Consider the following 21,463-nt stretch of genomic DNA (forward strand, 5'->3'; position numbering starts at 1 on the left):
TCTCGATATGCTTCACTCACCAGCGAAACACACAAATTTCTTGGGCGAAACAGTGATCTTTCGAGCAAGTGCTGCCATCTCGCGGCAGTAGAATCGCCCGCAAACTGTTCGAAGCGATGAAAGCAAGCTCGTCATCGTAGTTCCCCGAATCAGCCAAGCAATCTGCGATAATGAAAATTTAATTGGATCACTGATTAAGTTTGACATTACCAGGCGACGCCGTATAGCCAGGGTTAATCTTCGCGGAGTCAAATACGTCAAGTACGTCCATTTTAGCGTGTTGTTAAATGTAGTTAAACATTAAAAGTGTTATGAGGCAGAATTCCGGATTTTACTAAAGCGAGCGCCTTATCTGCATCAATGTAGCTCTGAGGCATATATAGACTAACCTTGGAGGGAAGACCAAAGCAACAATAACGCCAAAATTGACCTGCAATTAAACAATGGTTACTAGTTACGTTGTCTTCATACTTTTCAATTGAACCCTTTGATGAAATCTCACCTGAAAGCAGAAACCATCGTTTGTTCAGAGAACATCTCTACTAACTCGAACAGAACTTGTTGCAACTAAACCTCTTGAAAAGAAAATGAGTAACAAAGCAATGGCAACTACTGGACAAACCCGATTTTTATACCGCCTTGATTACCACGGGTTTTCTACGGCGGTGATTGCGCTTGCATTTTTGTTTTTAAAGAAAATAATCCAACAAGTTTCTATTTTAGATTCGAATGACATTTATAGTAAATCAGCTCAATCAGTCAATCAATCAGCCGCAGATCTTTATTGTAACTTTCTTTGCAGTTTTGGGTCTGCACTCACTTACGTGTTGAAACAAAACTTATAAACAGGTGCTATGGGCACAAACGGCAGCTTTTATTTGCGATGAAAATGTAAATGCATGCGCACAGCGTTATTATAATCTATTTGTTGGGCAAAAGATTGCCTTCCGTCGTACATCGTATGTTCATGTTGTGGTGGTAAAAAGAAAAATATAAACTTTTAGAATGCATTGAACTCTGCTCTGGCAATTTTAATCAAATGCTTAATACGGCTTAATTGCAAGTTGCCGCGTTGTCTGGCAAACTACAGCGACACCATCTTTCGCCGTGGCAGTATTTTTGCTCATCGTTTGTCGCCAAAGGGCAGTAGACAAAACATGTATCGCTGCAAAATGGATTAGTAGCGCCATCTACCGCTTTGAGACAATTACAATTGCTGACTTTAGACATCGGATATCCAATACGTGACGTGAGTTGTGCTCTTGACACGTGCGAGTAACAGCTTTGTTCCGCGCTGCAGTTTGCACGACAAAAGCGACCTGTAGAAAGTTGTTTGCATCAGTTACTAATCAAAAGAAAATCAATTTAACGTCGATTTGAATTTGAATTGTCGATTTAAGGCAATTGAAATTTGATGATGATGATGTCATTGTGTCCACTATCGCTTGTCACATTCATGGTTTGAAACTCTTTAAACGTTACCTGACTTCGGCGCCAAGTGGCGGTTCCTTCTCTGCCTGGCATTGCCACCTCTTCTGATTTCATGAAATGCTACTGCCATGAACATTTTCATGGCGCCGCCTTCAACTTCTGTGGCGCGGACTGAACAGCCCATGCCAGTAAGACCAGGGTCAAGGAGTTTTTCGTAATAACCTGAGGGAAGATTTCTTATCAATGATTGCTACAATGATAACTTTTTACATAGCTTGCTAAATCATTCTAATGGGTTTTTGAACGATGTCGGCACTTAATATGATTTACAGGATTTAGGCCAAAATAATTTAATGAACTAATCACGGCTTAAACTCATTATATTCACGGTCAAACGCATTTTTGTAACAAATGAAATTTTATGATTTACACCCGAATAAAATCACTTGTCTGATCAAGAAAATGTAGTTTCAGTTTTTAAGCAGCGTCGAGTCAATGTCCTGGAGAAATATTCGAAAAACAAGCGCTTTCAGCAGAGATCACATCATTTGTAGAAGTTATATCATAAGGTGTCATCACCCACCGCGATGATATTTCCGATAATTATTGGATTTTAATAAGTTCCCAGGGTGATAATTTAACGCCTGATCATAGATAATATCTGCCGTAAGTATTACTTGTGCCTCTAATCAGCAATATATAGCGCGTCTACGTTGGGGGGTAATTTGCAAGGAACAAACTTGCGGTTTTCGAAATCGTATTTTCATTTTAAAACGTACGATTAACCTTGTACAGTGTTTGCATATAAGTTCGGATTCATTGAATTAAAATCTCCGTTACCTTCCTCAAACCACTTAATTTGCGGTCACGTACTCGCGTGTGCCAGGGCGAAAAGTCTTTATGAGCTCGAATATAAGTTTAAGTTGACCCTTAGGAGTTAATGAAACTTGACCGAATTCTGTGAATAGTATCCTAGTTACATTGACATCTTATAAATAACACAGACCGTCCGGGCGTGTGAGATTGAAGATTCCTTGCAGGTACCAGTTTTTCAAAATCTCCTTGACATGGACCGCTAGGAGTCCGGGAAGTGCACGAGGGTTTCTTAAGGTCTCCTTTGGCACCATACTGACCTTTTCCGCTTCTAAGAAATTGATTTCACCTGCAATGTATGAATAAGTTTCAACTGACAAAACTAACTAACAACTTAGTGAACTATGACGTTATCTCCAAAAAACTCCTTTTCCTTTGTCAGAGCGGCGACAAAATCGGACTTTCCGTGCCTCTTAGTCCATTTTGTTTGTGATGTCATCAAATTGACATGTTTTTCTGAAATCCGTCCAATAACAGCACGCGCCCTTTAATTGCTGCTTTAAACTAAATCGTTTAAGTGTCACGGTCAAAGAGATTTATGGAGAGTAATTGCTATGCCGGGAGACGCCAACACAGTGAACGCTGTCATTTCCCTCGCCACTAAACTACTCGTTTCCATTTTAAGTCTTCCGCTGGTTATGGAATTGCCGCCCTATTAGGCTATCTATTACTGCCCTGTTAATAAGCTTTCTATTGAGATGTGCAGCCTCAGTACAGAGATTGGGGTCAAAATTTCAACTTTGGGTGCTTTGACGTGTGAGCTGTGACTTGGTTCAATGGAAAAATGATCGAGTCTAATGAGCGGCAACCGTCTTTATCTATAAATTGTAACCACGCGCACATTGGTGCTCACGGAAGAATTTAAGTTGCATTATTGTGACCAAACACGTAGTATGAATATCCCAAAAATTCGATCCGCAAATGAATTATAGAGTCTACAAAATATTTTAGAAAGACCTAAATTTCGCGACGATTTTTAACTTTTTACGTGTTTATGAACTTTGAACAGTTTTAGCCTATTCAAGCTTTTTGTTTTTTTGAAGACAAAATGTAAAAAATTTCACTGGAAAAATGCTAAAAACTGACGAGTAGGCTACTGTAAGTCACAAAATTTGTTACATCTAAAACTGAACAAAGCAACAATATTTTAAACAATACCTGATATTTTAAACTGATTTGTCAGGTCAATCCTGGTGTAGCTGAATGTTGTGCTTTCGTACATACGTTGGATGACCCTGGCATCAGCAAGGGAAGAGAAAAAATCGCTCCACCTGAGTTGTCCTAACTGATGCACCAACCTCAGGTCGTTGATTGTGACTTGGCAGGCCACTTCGAACTCGTTAAACGTGTTTCTTGTCCCGAACAAAGCCAAAATATCTACAAAAATGTTGCAAAATCTGAAAAGTAGACTAACTAAAAAGATTCTTGGTCGATTCAACCCACGACAATTAAAACCCAGACGCAACCGACATCTTTGGGTTCAATCGTCCTGGATCGCAATGACCGGCCACCAATTTAATGCAAAGACACCGTGCAGCATGGCACCAAAACTCAACGCCTTTTGTCAACCAAAATTAATTGCAGCAAGACGTAATTTGCGTCATACTTAGAAGAACTTAACACCTTTATGGTATCTATACCTTCCAGTCCAGCGTCACGAAACGGGTTGATGTTTGAAGCTGTAGCATTGCGAATTCCTTGAGGTGATGCTAAGACACAAATTAAAAGCAAAACCTTCGTTGCGTCCAAGCAGATCGGCATCTTGAATTGCATTTTGTATTCGGAAACTGCGCCCTGAACACTGTTTATAATTTCAAACAGAGGTTTATGCTTTCGTTTTGCAACGAAACAAACCTTTTGAATAAGATGTTTTGCTTAAAACTTCGGAATATTGCGAGCTAAGACTATTTAAAGGGCGCTGGGAAAACTTTTTTCATTTTTTTCTGTCTTTTCTGCTTCTTTTGCTGTTTTATGATTCTAATCTGGATATAGTCGCTTCAACACTGACGATAAGTAGGGTCTGCAACTTTTGGGAAAATTTTTCTTTTTTTCTAATTCAACAGCCGATTACAGTGAGAGAGGAAATTTTTTAGTTTTAACAACGGTCAAACAAAGTGCCGAATTTATTGCCAGCAGCATAGTTCGCTACAATTTTTGTGACGACTATTTTGCGGTTTTCATTTTTAAATAAAAAAAGCTTAATTAAAAAAGCTATATTTCTGATAAAGTCTGTTTCTTCGGGGAAGGTCCTGTGTGTACAAAACCGTGCTTGGAGGTGGTGTCCTGGGACATTTCAACCACCGTGTGTCGATGGTGAAGATTATATCGTTATATTTATATAAAGTATTGCCCTCTCTCAACGCCCCACGAAACACGATTTTGTAACAAGCTTGCCCGGGCCTACATTATCAATCCACGTCATATGTGGAGAGGCCCAGACAGGACGAGGTGGTATAGGCCTATACGCTTCATTGCCATAGATGGGCTGGAAAGATGCCACAACTACGTGGAATACATGACATGTATGTCAACCGTTCAGCATTCTTAACATGCATGGCCGGAGATAATCTTTTCCTGGACAATTCGTCCCTTTCAAGTGTGTAAGTGCTGTCTTTAGAGTGGAATGTGCGGCGTGCTTCACATAATGAAGAACATTGCTAAATTGCTACTTGTCGCTTTGCTATTTGTCGCAAATGTCATCGTAATTCCTACCGTAAACAGAACACTTATTTTGTCTACGCAAGCGGAACAAAGATATTAATTAAAAAGAAGTTTTTGACAAACTTGTAAGCTAGCCAGCTTTCATATACTCTTGTCTAACCTTGATTGCTTTCTAAAAGTTTATTGGATTTGTAAGAACAAATTTATAAACTATTTTGCAAAATATGGTAACATTCTCTTGAACTCGTTGAGACGGCAAAAGTAAGCCAAGTATGATAAACAAGTCATTACCTAAGTCACCGTTAAAGATATGAATTTATCGGCAAGTGCCACTCCTACACTGATATCATTAAATTATCGATTTCAAAAGCCGCAAATATTTCGAGGAACTAAGATTAGTTGATAGCGATCTGAAACATACTGGGTGCGACGGTGTTCTGCATTCTTTCAACTAATTTCACTAAATCAGTTTTACGTTGAGCAAAAGCATATTTCAACGAAATTTCAACGAAATATGCGCTGGGACCTTGTAATAAGGTACAGGATGTAGTCCACGTTTTCAGTCGAATTCCTTGTCTGTAAATGTACGCTAAGTTGACCAACCTCGCCTTTATATGAACTTTATGAATTTTTATTCTCAACTCATTTTCACAGCAATACTCTATATGCAGACATTTACAAAAACTTTAGGTCTTTAATAAAATCCTTTCAAGACTTTTTGGACTAATTAAAGCATACAGTAGTTTAAAATGATTGATTTTCAAAATTTACTAAAAACCACTTTAAACTAGTTATCGGTTGCTAACTTGGGTAAACACCTAAAAATCCTGCAATATTAATTTGCATTAGAGCAAACAAAAGTTTTTTCAAACCTTGTAAGAATTAAACCAATTCTCGTGGAACTAAGACCAAATGCCGCAATGGACTTTATCCCCATATTTGCTGTTATTTGAACACACATACTTTAATCTTGCTGTTCTTTTGTTGATTTACAGCATTTAGTCGTAAACAACCCTGGAAACGCTCATCAGTTCGGTAAAACGGGAACTCGTTAAAATATTGTTGCTGTTGTTAATATTGTTTTCTACGTTGATTATATTCACCGATGAGAACAATCCGTTGATTATTGTAAGCATATACATTTTAAATATTTATTTGAAAAAAAATTCTAGGAAAGTTACTGCTGTTCTAACTTTCATTATTTCAAAAACTGTAAAGTTTAGATTTCTTTCATTGAAAGTAAAAGTTCTACTAAGGGTATTTACCAGTAAATTTTGTGTGTACTGCACAGACAAGTTCCATTTTTGATCTCTTTGGAGAAAAGGTTACTTAGAATTTCACCTCATACACAAGTCGAGGCCTCGCCATTTGTAAAAAGTTGAAACGCCGACAATTGAAATGGACTATCTCAAGCTTGATGAGAGCGATATGGTCACTTTCAGCGCGCCAGTCAACATCGCCATCATAAAATATTGGGGAAAGTCGTGCCAGAAACTAAACTTACCAATGAACTCATCTTTGAGTTTAACTCTAAATCAGGTCTGTGATTTAAATTTTTACCAGTTATTGCTTAATTTTTGGGAATTTAAAATGTACGACTTTTTTCTTTCTTTGCATTGTGTTACTTGACTATACCTTATTATTTCGGCTGTGATAGACCGATATGAGCCGTAACGGAAAGTGTGGAACCTGCACGCACGAGATTCATAAACGTGCACGCCAAACTTTGTTATTTTCATGCAGATTTATAATAAATAAGCAAATAAAACAGTTCTGCCTTCAGTGTCAATCCGCATCTTTGCGCATAGGCTACCCAATTTCTCCTCTAAAAGTGCCATACTTTCCAGTCGGGTATATTTTAATGTTGCAGCATCCTTTTCGTTTTAATGTTGCAGCATCCTTTTCGTTTTATTTCTGGCCTAGTGGCCATGCTAACCATTCCCATATTCATTGTTATCAATTCATTTTTAAATGCATGTGCGCAGAAATGTTTGAATGCACTTGAATTGCACAATTTCACAATTTGACTAATTCAATCTCTAAATCAAATAAACATTGAGATGAAACTCTTCAGGCCTGGAAATGGACGTCCTACTATAATTGTTAGCATTTTAATTTTTTTCGCCGCATCAAACAATGAAAAAATAAAAGATACATTAAGCAAACAGCTTTTGCTCTAGAGATAAGTGGTAACTCGCAACAGTTTTCTCTTAATAAAAGGTACGACTTGTAGTGGGCCGGTTTTGTGGGGGATAATTCAAGGGTTTAACTGTTATAATAAGATTTACTTAGAGCTGAACAAACGAGTGCAGACACTATGCTTGTAATTAGTAGCGAAGATTTTTACATAATTGCATTAAAAGGCCGTGAATGAGTTGTTTTGAGTTTAGTGACCAACCTGAATATTTATTTGGCTATTTTGAATTAGTTTGTCTATAAATCTTGCAGCCATTAAACATTTTCTGCTCTTTGTGATCATTGTTTTCAAACCCCACTGGAGAGTTTGTAGAAAGATTTTAGTGGAGGAAGTAGACTTATGTGCCTGGTTATTGACTCTGAATTGCTGTTACTGTGCATTTTTACGACCAAATTTGGCAGCCTCTAGTGTTGTTACTGTTACATCACAAGTAGAGTTGTTCTACTCACTTGACAACAAGTGAACAATGGCATATCTTGCACAGTTCTAGTGCAATGATCATAATTGACAAAGTATGCATTAAAGTTGTTTTAATTTAGTTTTTTGACACTCTCAGATACAGTCGAGGTTTTAATTACACAAGCATTTGTTTTTATTCTTAACAGGATCATTTGCAAGCGAAAACAACGATTGCAACATCAAGCACGTTCATAAAAGACAGAATCTGGTTAAACGGGAAAGAGCAAGATGTTGAGGGGAATACCCGTTTGCAAGCCTGTTTGAAAGAGGTCAGCCCAGTTATGTTGTGGCTCATCACAAATAAAGTTTACAAGCACATAGCTCACCAACAACGTAATATTGCTTTCATCCATCGGTAGATTCGACGTCTGGCCAGGCTACAGGCAGTCAAGCGTAACGAAGATGTACACAGGGTGACTCGATGCAGTCAAAAAGTTCACATTTCTTCGAGGAATAATTTTCCAACAGCTGCCGGACTTGCGTCCTCCGCGGCCGGATATGCAGTTTTGGTCGCGGCACTCGGACAGTTGTACCGAGTCGACTGTGATCTGTCTGGAGTGGCCAGATGTGGCTCTGGGAGTGCCTGTCGAAGTATGTTGGGGGGTTTCGTCGAATGGGTGAAGGGAGGAAAGTCAGATGGAACGGACAGCATTGCGCAACAGTTTGTGGGTGAGGAACATTGGCCGGAACTGCGAGTGCTGATAGTTGTGACCTCTGCACAGACGAAAGCCGTCGGTAGCACTGAAGGAATGCAACGAAGCGTTGAAACTTCAGCTCTTTTGCAACATCGTGTGGATAATGTGGTACCAGATCGAATGAAAGCACTGACAGATGCAATTCTAAACAAAGATTTCAGCGCATTTGCTGAAATTTGCATGAAGGAGAGTAATCAACTGCATGCTGTATGTCAGGACACATTTCCTCCTTTACGTTATTTAAACAATGTGTCTGAGCAAATTATTCGGTTTGTTCATGCTTATAATGAGCATTGTAGTGACACCAGAGTCGCTTATACATTTGACGCGGGACCAAACGCTTTCCTGTTTGTCCTAGAGCGCCATTTAAGTGAAGTGGCAAGTCTGATTTATAAAATATTCGGTCCAGCTACTGACAACGCAACAGATTTCTTTCGAGGTGAAAGATTTAAAGCCTACCAGTCAGATTTACCCGACTTTGAAACCAAAATCTGTCCGACTTCAGCTGAATATGTTATTTGTACAAAGGCTGGGCCTGGTCCATTGCAACTATTTGAACACAATATTTCGCCAAAAACTGGTTTACCACTGCCGTAACTTTAACTTGTCTATAAACGCATGATGTCTAACTTATTTGTGTGGTCACTGGTCAGGCCATAAGATAGTTTCAAAAACCTTTCCCGCAAAATTACTGTTCTCTTGCTATCACATGCGTTAGTACATGGTAGTTTGTATTCTTACGAACAGGTTGGCCATTTTATCTAAAGCTTTGTATAAAACAGTTACAAAGGCAGTTGTTACTTGGTTGAAAGTTGAACAAGGCTACTGCACATTTTGTAAGTTCATCAAAGATTTCGAGTATGGCGGTCACGACATGTGTAGCCTAGTACAGCATTGACTTCCATAATAGCCACAAACACGACATGTTATGTGAGAAGCCTCATGACATTGTAGTGGCCTGGGTGGCATTTTTAATACCATTACATCATTTCTTGGAAAAGTGTTTTTCAGTTATTGATTGAAGTTTATGAACTTGTTTTTTGATAACACTTCAACTGTCGTTTGATATTTGGAAACTTGCTCTAAATAACTTCATGTAAAAACTCCTTTTAGTACGTTCCCAGGTTGTTTCCAGCACCTGTGCTGATAAGAAATCTTTATTGCAAATGCCCGCTTCTTAACTTTATACTGATTGTATTTATCTACATGTCAGCTTCAACTACATTTAATTCCCATTGCCAATACATTGTTTTCCTCGCTGCACATGTTCTGAAATGCAGCGTTTTTCTTGTCGAACATTTTTACACGCATTACTTCACATCTTATAAGCGAGCAGAGAGGCCGATAGAGAAAATCACCGAAACGAACAGATGAGCTTTCTACGCTAGTCATGGTGATTGCAAATCAATAGACATCATATAAGCAGTGGTATTACTATGTTTTTGATCATGCGTAATATTGAGAAAGTGTACAGCACCTGAAATAAAAACCTTTTCTTGTAAACTATTTATGTTGTAATATTAACACCTTTCGGCTGACAAGAGTATTCTAACCGCACGCAACAATAGAGTCAGATAATTCAACAGGTAAATTAAGTTAACATAACATAAGTTAAGACAGATAAAATTAACACCAGAGTCAGCTTTCAAATTGTAAACCAGAAATATATTCCACTCTTTCCATTGCAATTTAAACTATCCAGTGGTCGATGGTTTCTTACTAACCAACGTTGCGAAGTTTTGAAGATCCAGGTTTAGACAAACGTTTACTCGAATTTTTTAGCCTGCCCCTGTAAAAATACGACTTGTAACTTACAATATATATGCTGGTAGGAATAAGGTAATTTAAAGGTAAATTGTAATAGGTTCTCGTCTTGACTCCCTAACGAATGTAAGGGTATTGTATTTATTTTTATTCACCATTTTGTACAAACACAAGGTCATGATCATGTCAAGTTCCTCGGTATTTCTATCTACGTCATAGTTGATTTAGTTATAGCGGAAGCAGTAGCACATGGCTGTCCACCGAAGAACGCGTCCAAATTCAAGAAGAGCTTAATCGAACCTTACGTGTCCATAATTACATGACAGATGTCGTGATAATCTATTCATCATAAAATTCTACGAAAGAAACAACTGAAGTCAAACTTCTTTTAATAAACTTGTTATGGCGTTCGAATTTACTGCACTCCTACCGCCACTATTACAGGCATCAATCATTCATTTTATTTTTCGCCAAAAGCGCGGTGGGGACGAACTATCAAGCCAGTTCTTATTAACACGCGCCAATGAACAGGAAAAAGTGACAGAACCGAAAAGGCTTAAAACGTGGTCAAAAAAATGACGTTGATATTTGCTGGTAGCAAGTAGAACAACCACTAAACAAATAATTAGTTGAATCCATACAACATAAGTTGAAAAAGGGAAATTTAAACATTGCTGAAAGGACCCCTCTTGGTCCGAAACTGAAGCCTTCAGTGGCGCTGGTGGTAACGTTTCAATCTAGTAACTGGTTGCAGTATTTTATCTCGAAAATATGTAAAAACGATCTGCAGTGAATGTCCGAAAATTGTTGTGTAATGAATAAACAGACTTAAGCGTAGCAAAGTGTTTTATTAAGAGGTACTTGTCGTTGGCATGCTGGATGCTACCTTTAGCATTGAAGCAAATGCAAATTGAAAAATGTTACTTTGCATGGTTTAAGATAGCCCCTTAACACCTTTAGCATTGATATTAGACGTGAAAAACAAACCAAGCTTGTGTAGCGCATCTAGGCTGTTTGGAAAAATAATTGAATAATCTGTCCAACATTTTGATGGATACAAAACTTTCCTATTAAGATTTTTGATATACTTCGGGCAATAAAGCAGGAGTTGCCAAACTAAACATTTATTATCATGGTAGTGATACAAAGGCTACCAAAAACGTTTCGCACCACAATGGAACTTTCCAAATATTAGTAACTTAGATTATGACGTAGATAAGATATATTGTTCCTTGACTTGTTGACGACGACTGAAGAAAGTGAAGACAGAAACAAACAAAAACAAGACGAGAATAGCTGAAGCGGCGGAAAGCAGCCCCGTGAACAATTTGCTAGGTTCTGCGAAAGAAACTGTTATTAGAAGAATGAAATTAATTTCTTCTTCAAAACAAGGACCCAAACTTACCGCTTGAATTATTTCTCACTGGTTTCAGGTTGGGTGCTTCCCCACCTGTAACGACAACCTTTTCACCGTTATCCTTTTTGAATTCTATCGTGTTCTTTCCAGCCACATATTCAACGAACATGAGGGGACCAATGACGTGATAGCTTTGTTCGGAAGTGACGTTGTTTGTCACGTGACGCTTTGTGCGAGTTGGACAAGATTTGTAGGTGGAGCCGTCGTTGCAAACCTAAGATTTTGTGAGATTTACAAAAGGAAATGTTTGAATATTGAATTGTAGACTACCTGTGTTGTTTGTTCTGCGAGGCCACAAAGGCTGACCCGAAGGTGGATGAAGACGCGGTTGCACCGGAGCATCCTGGGAACAATGAAAGACAGACAAGCTTTGTTGCGCCGACTTTGACCAACACTCACACTCAGAGGTGCAAAGTTGCTGCATCTGAAATGGAAGCGCAGTTCAAATGCGTAAGACTGGTGTAATTGAGGGTTAGGACAGTATTCTACCTTTCCACCAGGATTAAGTTGTTGCTGCTGACGTCACGACTGTTGCTGCAGGAGAGGAAAGCTTTTTCAACGCCGATGTGCACTGAACCGGTGGCAGAGAAAAGAAGATTCTAGAAATGGAAAGGTCAATGGCAAGGCTTATAGGTCAATGGCAAGGCTTATATGTCAATTATAAGAAGAGGTGAAGATTTTACCGGTATAACGTTGATTGACAGGTGTACTCTGTTGGAGACAGTGTAAATCGCGCCCTCATTGATGACGTAATTGTCAGGACATCCATCCAGCTGACAGACTGATACCTTGCATAGGTTCACAGCCAACTTGTATCTCGTCTCGGAGTGCAATTTGGGACGTGTCATGTCAATCCTGTAAAATAGTGCTTGGTTGAACTGGTAGTGACGACAAAGTTAGAACACTAAAAAGGTGGAAACACCTACACGGGTTGTATCGACGTGACGATGTCCAGACTGTAATTAAAGGAACAGGAAAAATCTAGAAGCGGTCGTGGCATGTCATAAAGCGGATTGCCGGTGTCTGTGTTGATCCAGATAGTATTGTTGTAAGCAAGGTCACCGGAACCAGACCTGCGCCCCCTTTTAGTCTCGCAATCAACAAACGGCTCTTGTAGAATAATTTGATACCGCCCGTTGACCAATTCAGCTGAAAACAATACTCTCGTTAATTTACATGCATTTCGATTCCACTTTTAGGGTTGTGGCTTTCTTAACCAACCTTCACATTGGCGCGACCTGGTTCGTTCGTAGTCGCTTAAACTGGTGGTGACAAATATTTGGTTCGACCGGGATCTACCGCGAAATTCCTGGTAAAATCTCTGGGATATGTCGATTTCGATCTCATTTGGTCGGCAACGTATGTTAGGTGGGCCTGCGATTTTGGACTTTTTAACTACCATGTCATAATGACGATAAATCAAACCAAGGCGTCAGTTACGTCTTACCAACGTCACAACGTTTTCCTACGTAACCCCTGTTACTGACGCAGTAGTAGCCGAACTCGTGCCGACAAGATTCGACGCACGAACAACCTTCACCAACACACGGGTTCGAAGCGCAAGCGAGCGGACCGGAGACTCTTGTGAGACAGTTGTAGCCTGAGTATCCGGATGGGCAGACGCAGCTGTAAAAGAAGATACGTTGTGTAGATCTGTGGCGGTGGACTGAGTGAGAAACATTACCTGTAGGGTGAGTTTGTGTCGGTTGGGTAGTTTATACAACGTCCGTTGTTCAAGCAGGGATTTGAATCACAAGGCAAAGGCGGTATGACTTCCCCGTCTTGGCAGCGGTTACCCGTGTAGTCTTGGGTGCAAAAGCACCTTGTAAAAAAATACGAACTAAGCTGACTGCAATATAATGGGTACAACAAAACGTAGTTGAATGTGGTAGCACGGGCACAAAAGCCAACGTCAAGGCTATAAGACGTTGGCTGTTTGGGTGTCAAGTACAATAGAGGGATACATTGTGTAGTTGCACTGAAAAACTTACTTGTAGGCTAAGTTTGTGCCGGTTGGGTAATTTACACAAAGCCCATTGTTTAAGCAAGGATTTGAATCGCAAGGTAAAGACGATATGACTTGTCTTTCTTCGCAGCGGTCACCAGTGTAGCCTTGGGCGCAAAGGCACCTTGTAAAAATTTAAGCAGAACTAATAAAACATATGGAATAGCACGACTACAGCGACAAAAAGTTGTTCCCCATCAGTCAACACTCGATAAACGCTTCATAAGAAACACCCAGCCCTAAGGGTGAAATAGAAATTAAATGCGTAGCCCGTTCAATGCTAGAAACATTACCTGTAGGGTAAGTTTGTGTCGGTTGGATAGTTTATACAAAGTCCGTTGTTCAAGCAGGGATTTGAATCGCAAGGTAATGACGGTATGACTTGCCTTTCTTCACAGAGGAAACCCATGTAACCTTGCGCACATAAGCACCTGTGAAAATGTATGCATGTCAATTACCGACACAAGAAACGACAAACATCGTGGCCGCGGGAGAAAACCTTTCTACGGGCGAGCTAGATTGCTGTAGTTCATATAACTCACTTGAAGCCCAAGCCTTCGTCCTGACAAGTGGCTCCGTTTAAGCAAGGCAGGGAATGGCAAGCCGCCAAGGTCTCGCAAGTCTGGCCTGTATATCCTGGCATACAATTGCACCGTGGTGTCCTCTGCCAGCTGTAAAGGGAAATTTGTGTGGATAAAGTTATGTAATATTCACCACCGCACCGCAAGGGCAACGAGTGATCTATCAATGATATTAACCTATCTAGGACTACGATCACTCCATCGACATCTTCAAAGCTGCAAGTCCCTCCGTTGAGACAATTCAAAGGGCACGAAGGGTCATCTTGGCAGAACGCACCGGAGTAACCGTCAGCACACTGGCACCTGCGTGAAAGAGTATGTTGAGTCACTCCGCTTTTAATAGAGCGGCATCTCTGTGAAATGCAACAATGACCTTGCACCGCCGCCTCCGACTGTAATACAAGTCCCTCCGTTTTGGCAAGTTGTTGTTGTGCACATAATATAAGCCGTTTCGCAATTGTAGCCAATCACGTTGGGTGGACAATCGCACCTGGACAGATAAGACAGAATTAGAAAACGCCAAAAGCTCTAAGAAACGAAAAGGATCCAGATACCTATACGAGGACGGATATACGCCTCGACAAGTCCCGAAATTCTGACAGGGCTGATTCATACAGGTTTCATCTTGGTTTGGTTGATAGACGTAGCAATAAGGAAAACCCCTAATTCGATATAAACGTGACGTTAGTTGTAAATGCTAAGGGACAGCTTGCAGCCGGTAATTACCGATACATGGTGCAATCCTGGACATCAGAAGGGCACTCGACATCACGGGGACAGCTGGATGTTTCAAGGAGGGCCTGTCTAATCATGTTATTAGAGTCGAGATCCTCTTCGTCAAATAAGAAACCTGAAGACTCCAAACCAGCTGTAAAAAAAATTACTTGAAACGACCAAACTTTCCGTTCAATATTGAAATGTAGGTTGGTTGTTACTCACCCCACGCACAGTTGAAGCCTGAACCGAACAGCAACCTAAATAGTCGAACAAAGTTAGGCTATAGCCAAGTAAAATATATAAAGTTGATAAGCTACTACCAGAGATTCATCCAAACACTTACAGCCAGCAAATGTTAAACATGATTGAATTGAATCTTTAAGTGAAACCAAAACAGGAACAGATTTGAAATAGCGCAAAATAAATAAAGCTTCAATAAACCAAACTTCTTCAGCGTCAATGAAATTCTGTGCTGGCTTGGTCCCACCGCTTATACTAATCACGCATTGTGGATTAAAGGGAAATGTCCACACTGGAGACCTTTTAGAAGGACATAAAAGCAAGTCACTCTCTTTTATAAGTGGAAATAATGGACAGGGTGAATGTATAAAAATACCATTGCAATTATGTTTTCATAACCTCGGTAAAGTTCCATTGTTCTAGCCAAGGATATTAATGCTTTAAAATTAAACAAAAATTGATGTTTTCCTCTTTAACAAATCCCGAAAACATACCATGGCAATCAGCGCTTACGAATCATTTTCTCTTTAATTTTTCGTTTTAAAGTTATGTCATCTACTTGACATGGCTTTGAGATCTTCCTATATATATATATATATTCTATACATAGAAACTCTGGCTCACCTTGTAGATTTACTTTTGTTTGAAACATCTTGCTGACTCACAATAATCAAGTGAAAGTCGTTCTTGGCGTATGAATGACATTAAATATTTATGTTTGTGTTTTATTACGACATTTCCAGTCGTGCAAACGAGCAGAATCATGTTTTACCAATTTAACGTCAGGCCTACATCTTGTAGTTAACTGTTTAAAATCACGTTTTTTCTGAAAGACCTCACCTGTGATAAAGTGGAAGCGGAAACACTTAGTTTGATAAAGTGTATTGTGAAGGGAAGGTGATTAAGCTACTGTAAGTAGTGCACAGAGCCTGCTGTTACTTCTGGCTTTATGAACGCTCGATGGTCCTCGCTATTTACGGTTGGAGAAATTACAGCTGCTAACACCCGGAAGGGTTGTATCAGCGCACGAAAGTCTGGTAAAGGAATAAAAACTCGGTCTTTGCTAAAATACGTCACTACTTTTCGTGACAAAATTCGAGAAACAAAATTTTGAGATCCAGTAATAACAAGGCCCAGAAGCTCTACAGAAGGTATCAAAATGGAACAAAATATTTCCCTCAATGAAAGCCTTAACTTGACCGAGTGCGAAAAACTACAACCCGACAACCCTTGGTGCGGAAAGTTTGGAGGACAGCAGATATTCGAGGTGGTTTACTTGACCATAGTCACTGTGGTTGGAACATTCGGAAATATTCTGGTCATCTGTTCGATCGTGTTCGAGAATCGGGTCCATAAAAATGGAAATGCGTTTATTATCAATCTTGCTGCAGCCGACCTTATAGTGAGTGAAAACATAGTGTTTGTTTGTGTGATTTTTTTGTCGTTTAAACCGAGAAAACGTTTGAATTAGGTGAACTTTGGTTTCCAAGATTCACAGTATTCGAATGCTGGTAGATATAAATTAACTGTAAGTGCTTTTTTAATCACTCGCTTATAGATACCAATTAAGCTACAATCATTGTTTGAAAGAAACCGTTCACTTTTTTTTGGAAAGCGAAGAAATACTTGCTTTTGGCCGAGCTAAAGTTGGGAAACGTTTAATGTTAGTTTTAAGTACAAGATCGGTTGTTTGTTGTGCTTATTTCGAATTCGACATGAACCGAACTGCCTGACTTTATTCAAAACTGAGCAGTAAACTCCAGTTCCTTTGTCTTCCAACTAACAAAAATTTTAACTGATATCAGACCTTTACTCGGTAAATTTTGGTTTAAAACAGACTTATGCCTAAGTAAAAGATTAAGCAAGAAAGCTGAAATACTTGAACTAAAGAAACAAAAATACAAGTTTCGAGGGTCTCAGTCCGAAAATTTTCATTAAAAATTGGTGTGGTCATGTATTAATGTAAGCTATGCATAGCTTTGTTTCAACTTGATAAATTAGAGTGTTGTGTTTTTCTTCCAGGTGACCGGTATATACATGCCCACCGTGATAGCGAATGTTTTTGAAACTGGCAATGCCCTACCCATGATCGCCTGCAAAGTGCTGGGATACATCGTCACCTCAACATGCGTTTGTTCTGTCTGTAACCTGACATTCATAGCAGTAAACAGGTATGTGGTTTGGACGCCATGAAATACAATAGCATCGAAATCTTACAACACCTGTGCATGGAAAGTGTACAGCGTTCAGATTATGGTTGGTCAATAAAACACGACATGGCCTTTAGTTCCAACCTTAAAAAAACTTAAATCGTTCCATTGCCGTTTTGTTCATGTAAAATTGTAAAATAATAACAAATGTTTTATTTATCCATCACTGTCGCGTTATTATGGTGTTGGTCATGATCAAGAAAAAATTTCATAAAAATTTACATGACAGAAAATTCAGACGATAAGTAATCTTCTTGCCACGTAAATGTTAATGGTGCCAGCGACTTCATTTAGGAAATTCGTTGTCACGTTGATTTTCACGTTGATTTTCTACCATAAATCTCCCTGCTTTTCTGCCATCATCGAAGAATTACTTGTTTTTCTTTTATAACGTAAATATTGTCAAACAATATCTACATTGTGACGAAACACCAGTCGTGAAGGAAGACACAACACGATCAGTTGCAAAAAAAGACACTTCCTGTCACGTGGTTTGTTTAGATACTGGTCAATCGTGAAGAGAGAAACTTACGCGAAAGTCTTCTCCAAGAAGATGGTCGCTTTGATGATTTTATTCATCTGGTTCTGGTCGAATCTCGTCGTGACTCCGACGTTGTACGGTTGGAGCGACCTCGTGTGAGTGGAATCCAGATTCATCTGATCATGATACTTATAGATTTTTGCGTTTTTTTACCAACCAACAGAATTTCTGAGTCGTTTTATGACGTCACAGGTACGACGCGAAGATGATGGAATGCGCTTGGGACGACACTGCCTCCCTGGCTTACAACATTATCCTCATAGGCTGCTCCATTTTGGTTCCCATCTGCGTCATCGTCGTTTGCTACTGGAAGCTTTTCCGGTAATCCTTACTATTACGTCATAATATCGAAGATCTTGCTTGTTGTCGACGGTTCTTAGCACGCTGCACGTATCTGCTTTGTGCACGCGATTAAATGTGATTAATAGAAAGCGTCTCGACTCTTGCGATTAAAGAATTTAAATAACTTTCTTCATCAGAAATGTGAAGCAAAGAGGGCAGTGGCTGAGGAAGCTGACGGTGTCGAGCGTCCAATTCGACAACCGCGACAAGAAGAAGAGGTCTCTTCAACGCGAAGTGAATCTTCTTAAAACGCTCGCTACTACGGTTGCGTTATTCGTTTTATGCTGGGGGCCTTATGGGGTTTGCGTTTTAGGGTTTGCCAGGACGGTCCCCTATCAAGCAAAAAAGGTGAGGCATGGTCTCATAATCTTCATCGCCGGACTGAGGAAAGTCTTTGCACGACTTAGACCCGTCGATGATTCCTCATCGCTCGAGCCCAGTTATACCGAGCTTTGTGACTATTGAAAGTGAACTTGGAATGTTCGATATTTCTAAGAATGTGAATCGCGTTTATCTTGCTGCTGCATCTCTTATTAAGATTTTCGGTTGGATGGGGCTCAGCAACTCAGCGGTCAACTTCGTGGTCTACGGAGCGATGAACAAAGTATACCGCAGCGGGTACAAGCGGTTCCTCATCTATTTATTCTGCTGCTTGTCGTGCCGGAAGCACAGGTGTTTATGACGTAACTTACTATCTATTATTACACCATGCTTCCCTCATAGTTTAAAATAAGTCAAAATAAAAAGGCTTCCCATTCGAGGGTTGACTCAAGTGACGTAACCCACCACCCTGGGAAATGATGAATAATTGATCTGTGACGTCATCATGCAAGCTCGTGTTCTATTGGTTGTGATCTCATTTCATGGTGTGATAAAATCTTGGAATAAATTTTGACCAGCTAATCATCTTTTCAAACCTTGTAGTCTTGTATGACTAAGCTTATATTAACAATTGTCTACTACACCATAAACAACTGTATTTCATAGTTGGGCTGCTTCTTCCATTTTTTTTCGAACGAACTCTGACTGACAAGTAATTTTACTGCTTTTAACCCTTTAACAATGCATTTTGTTATTCACAGACCGCGATCTGACAGTGTTTCCATTCCTGGTTTTCAAAAGACTACAAAAAGAAAGAGCGCCCAACATGAGGTATCAAACTCGTTTAAAAATATTCCTACTTAACAATAGACATCGTATGAAATTTACAACCACATGTTTTTAAATCTAACTTATAAGTTTTTACAACCAAGCGGTTGCAGTGAGAACCACAACCAAATGTGGTTCAACCCTACAAGGTTACAAGTTTTTGTAAAAACCACACAGTATGATGTATATTTATTTTACAGTCGAATAGTTTTGCCAGTACCGGGACTCTGCCTTCTGTTCGGATCCCGATCGATTTTAAAAGAAGAAAGAAGAGAAATAAGCAGAGGGGGCCGAGAAAGGACAGTTCGACACCGAACAGCACACCCTACAGCATACGGGCATCTTTTGTCATCAAGGAGAATGTCAACCTTTAAATTGTTTCGGAAACTTCTTGTTGGAAACATTGCGTTTATACTGAAGCATGTTGCTATTACCTCAGTGTTGTTTAAAATTACTTCAAACTTGTTATTAAGCTCGTGTATTAATCGCATGTCTTGTAAGTTATAAGATGCTGGATGGTTGTACATTGTAAACGTTATCTGAATGATATAAATAAATCGTTGTGTGAGCTCTACCGACATCATACATGCATTGTTAAACTTATCTGCACACTGGAAAAACTCTACAGCTGAGTCTGAAAAAAGCATAAAAGATTTCGAGAAAAAGTTTCTTTATTTGGTAGAGGACTCGCGTCAAATCATTGCCAACCTAACTTTCTCCATTTGCCAGAAAATAATCTGGTTTATTGAAGGACCTGGGTTGGACAGAAGCCAACTTATAAAACGAGACTGCCTATTAAAGTTATTGACATAAGCACGCGTGGCGCCCAGTTGAGTTTAATTATATCTCTGCAAGATTATTAAATGATCTTCTGGAAAATTTTGTTCCGTCCTGTCTTAGTTTTTTAAAGACTTTTTCGACTCGGTAACCAAGTGGTTCGAGCGCTGGCCTCGCAAAAAATGCGGCTCATCGTTCGTGTTCGGTGCCCAGGCGCGCTGTACTGTTGTACTGCCCTTGAGCAAGGCATTACCGACACTTGCTCCTGTTCAGTGGATCTGGTGGACACTGGACAGTTCGAAATTCTGGAAATACTATATAAAAGAAAAACAAAGAAAAATGTGTGACAATAATTGGAACTTGCAAAACGACAAGCTCGGCAACTGGAGCTTGAGCGATGAGAAATCATCACCGGGTTTGAGTCGTGCAAAGACGTTCCTCAGTCCGACGATAAAGATTGCCACACCATTTTTGATTACCGGTATTGACCATTTCAAGGAATGTATCCTGAGCAAAAGAAATATTGACGCCAGTGGTCCTATAACAAGTTGAACGAACAAGACCCTGTTTAAATATGCTGGTGTAAGTCCACGACAATGAACTTGGTCAATGTGAGATTTGATCATGTCTTGTTGGAATCGTTTACATATTTTACCAAGTTGATTCCTTTACCAAGCTGTTTTCTGCCATCTCTTAGTACAACTGATGAAGTAAGTGTTAACTCTAGTCTTAGAGTGCTAGCCTATATGTTATATTCTATATGTCCTATATCTCGCTCGTGATTTTCTCACGATTGCCCGTTGTCGAGTGCACGATTTTTTACGGTAACTACTGCATTGCAACGAATCATTTCAACGGGCAGTGTGTAATGGTTAATGTTGGTCCTTTCAAGGAATTTCTCGGAAAAGATTCTAAAAACCCGACAATTTTAAGGTAAAATGTGGAGAGAATTCTAAAAACAGGGAGCCGCAAATAACAAACTTTCCGGGCAACAAACCAACGTATTTATATAGTTGTGTTTATCTTGCAGAAATACAATGGGTACGTCGTGTTTAAGATTTTTCTATGTAAACACATCCAATGGACTTGAGAGTGATGGAACCCTTGCGTAACCCACCAGATATTTTATTACATTAACATTACGTTGAAAATATGTCATCTATTGCAAGAGGGATGTAAAATATGACGTCTGCTATGATGTCATAACGGGGTTATTTATAGCAAAATCGAGTCAGACATTGTTTGGGCAGCGGACTGTTTTTGGCATTTCATTCTAAGCACAATAAGTAGAACGTTTGCATTATTTTAACTATAGAGTGAATAATGTGAATATTTAGCTCATCATATTTGCCAGACAGCTGTGTTCTTAGAAAAAGTGATACGTCATGGCGTTTGTAAGACGTA

The 21,463-nt window shown here is 39.5% G+C and overlaps 4 protein-coding genes and 1 long non-coding RNA gene across 6 annotated transcripts; 2 read left to right on the forward strand and 3 right to left on the reverse strand.

The window, feature by feature from the left end:
* On the reverse strand, positions 1 to 749 carry LOC143446970 (uncharacterized). Its single transcript, XR_013113996.1, has 3 exons — positions 503 to 749; positions 390 to 430; positions 1 to 162 (listed from the first exon to the last, which is right to left on the reverse strand). It is a non-coding gene; the product is annotated as an uncharacterized LOC143446970 (long non-coding RNA).
* Positions 750 to 850: 101 nt separating this feature from the next.
* Positions 851 to 4,372, reverse strand: LOC143446967 (uncharacterized). The gene is made up of 5 exons (XM_076946854.1): positions 3,945 to 4,372; positions 3,463 to 3,681; positions 2,438 to 2,593; positions 1,483 to 1,653; positions 851 to 1,319 (listed from the first exon to the last, which is right to left on the reverse strand). Exons 1-5 carry the CDS (start codon positions 4,075 to 4,077, stop codon positions 1,054 to 1,056), a joined length of 945 nt encoding a protein of 314 aa, XP_076802969.1. The 5' UTR covers positions 4,078 to 4,372; the 3' UTR covers positions 851 to 1,053.
* A 1,878-nt stretch (positions 4,373 to 6,250) lies between these two features.
* LOC143446962 (diphosphomevalonate decarboxylase-like) lies at positions 6,251 to 9,822 on the forward strand. Its single transcript, XM_076946848.1, has 3 exons — positions 6,251 to 6,504; positions 7,768 to 7,890; positions 7,981 to 9,822. The coding sequence occupies exons 1-3, from the start codon at positions 6,364 to 6,366 to the stop codon at positions 8,911 to 8,913; spliced, it is 1,197 nt and encodes a 398-aa protein (XP_076802963.1). The 5' UTR covers positions 6,251 to 6,363; the 3' UTR covers positions 8,914 to 9,822.
* A 1,408-nt stretch (positions 9,823 to 11,230) lies between these two features.
* Positions 11,231 to 15,265, reverse strand: LOC143446950 (uncharacterized). The gene is made up of 18 exons (XM_076946832.1): positions 15,144 to 15,265; positions 15,023 to 15,057; positions 14,810 to 14,951; positions 14,638 to 14,745; positions 14,457 to 14,573; positions 14,261 to 14,386; positions 14,045 to 14,173; positions 13,796 to 13,933; positions 13,489 to 13,626; positions 13,182 to 13,319; positions 12,945 to 13,123; positions 12,719 to 12,871; positions 12,424 to 12,646; positions 12,181 to 12,352; positions 11,987 to 12,096; positions 11,768 to 11,921; positions 11,486 to 11,711; positions 11,231 to 11,418 (listed from the first exon to the last, which is right to left on the reverse strand). Exons 1-18 carry the CDS (start codon positions 15,161 to 15,163, stop codon positions 11,285 to 11,287), a joined length of 2,442 nt encoding a protein of 813 aa, XP_076802947.1. The 5' UTR covers positions 15,164 to 15,265; the 3' UTR covers positions 11,231 to 11,284.
* A 580-nt stretch (positions 15,266 to 15,845) lies between these two features.
* On the forward strand, positions 15,846 to 19,862 carry LOC143446960 (melatonin receptor type 1B-A-like). 2 transcript variants are annotated; one of them, XR_013113995.1, is made up of 8 exons: positions 15,846 to 16,442; positions 17,063 to 17,211; positions 17,752 to 17,886; positions 17,984 to 18,112; positions 18,271 to 18,479; positions 18,669 to 18,805; positions 19,216 to 19,285; positions 19,483 to 19,623. XR_013113995.1 is itself a non-coding variant. In XM_076946847.1 (8 exons), exons 1-8 carry the CDS (start codon positions 16,200 to 16,202, stop codon positions 19,654 to 19,656), a joined length of 1,245 nt encoding a protein of 414 aa, XP_076802962.1. In that variant the 5' UTR covers positions 15,852 to 16,199; the 3' UTR covers positions 19,657 to 19,862. The 2 variants fall into 2 exon arrangements, 1 of the variants encoding a protein (XP_076802962.1); XM_076946847.1 differs by having other exon boundaries at positions 15,852 to 16,442; positions 18,271 to 18,481; positions 18,672 to 18,805; positions 19,483 to 19,862.
* Positions 19,863 to 21,463: the final 1,601 nt, after the last annotated feature.

The sequence above is a fragment of the Clavelina lepadiformis genome, chromosome 2 (genome assembly GCF_947623445.1).
Source record: "Clavelina lepadiformis chromosome 2, kaClaLepa1.1, whole genome shotgun sequence".
NCBI classification, from domain to species: domain Eukaryota; kingdom Metazoa; phylum Chordata; class Ascidiacea; order Aplousobranchia; family Clavelinidae; genus Clavelina; species Clavelina lepadiformis.

Coding starts and splice junctions, on each gene's coding strand:
- LOC143446967 (XM_076946854.1), bottom strand. CDS start 4,077: ATGCAATTCAAGATGCCGATCTGCTTGGACGCAACGAAGGTTTTGCTT. Junction 2,594..3,462: donor AAATCAGTTTAAAATATCAG/GTATTGTTTAAA, acceptor CATACATTGCAG/GTGAAATCAATTTCTTAGAA. Junction 1,320..1,482: donor CCACTTGGCGCCGAAGTCAG/GTAACGTTTAAA, acceptor AACTTTCTACAG/GTCGCTTTTGTCGTGCAAAC.
- LOC143446950 (XM_076946832.1), bottom strand. CDS start 15,163: ATGTTTAACATTTGCTGGCT. Junction 14,746..14,809: donor CAGGATTGCACCATGTATCG/GTAATTACCGGC, acceptor ATATCGAATTAG/GGGTTTTCCTTATTGCTACG. Junction 14,174..14,260: donor GTGATCGTAGTCCTAGATAG/GTTAATATCATT, acceptor TTCCCTTTACAG/CTGGCAGAGGACACCACGGT.
- LOC143446960 (XM_076946847.1), top strand. CDS start 16,200: ATGGAACAAAATATTTCCCTCAATGAAAGCCTTAACTTGACCGAGTGC. Junction 18,113..18,270: donor TGCTACTGGAAGCTTTTCCG/GTAATCCTTACT, acceptor TTTCTTCATCAG/AAATGTGAAGCAAAGAGGGC. Junction 18,482..18,671: donor TCCCCTATCAAGCAAAAAAG/GTGAGGCATGGT, acceptor TCTCTTATTAAG/ATTTTCGGTTGGATGGGGCT.
- LOC143446962 (XM_076946848.1), top strand. CDS start 6,364: ATGGACTATCTCAAGCTTGATGAGAGCGATATGGTCACTTTCAGCGCG. Junction 6,505..7,767: donor TGAGTTTAACTCTAAATCAG/GTCTGTGATTTA, acceptor TATTCTTAACAG/GATCATTTGCAAGCGAAAAC. Junction 7,891..7,980: donor TGCAAGCCTGTTTGAAAGAG/GTCAGCCCAGTT, acceptor ATCCATCGGTAG/ATTCGACGTCTGGCCAGGCT.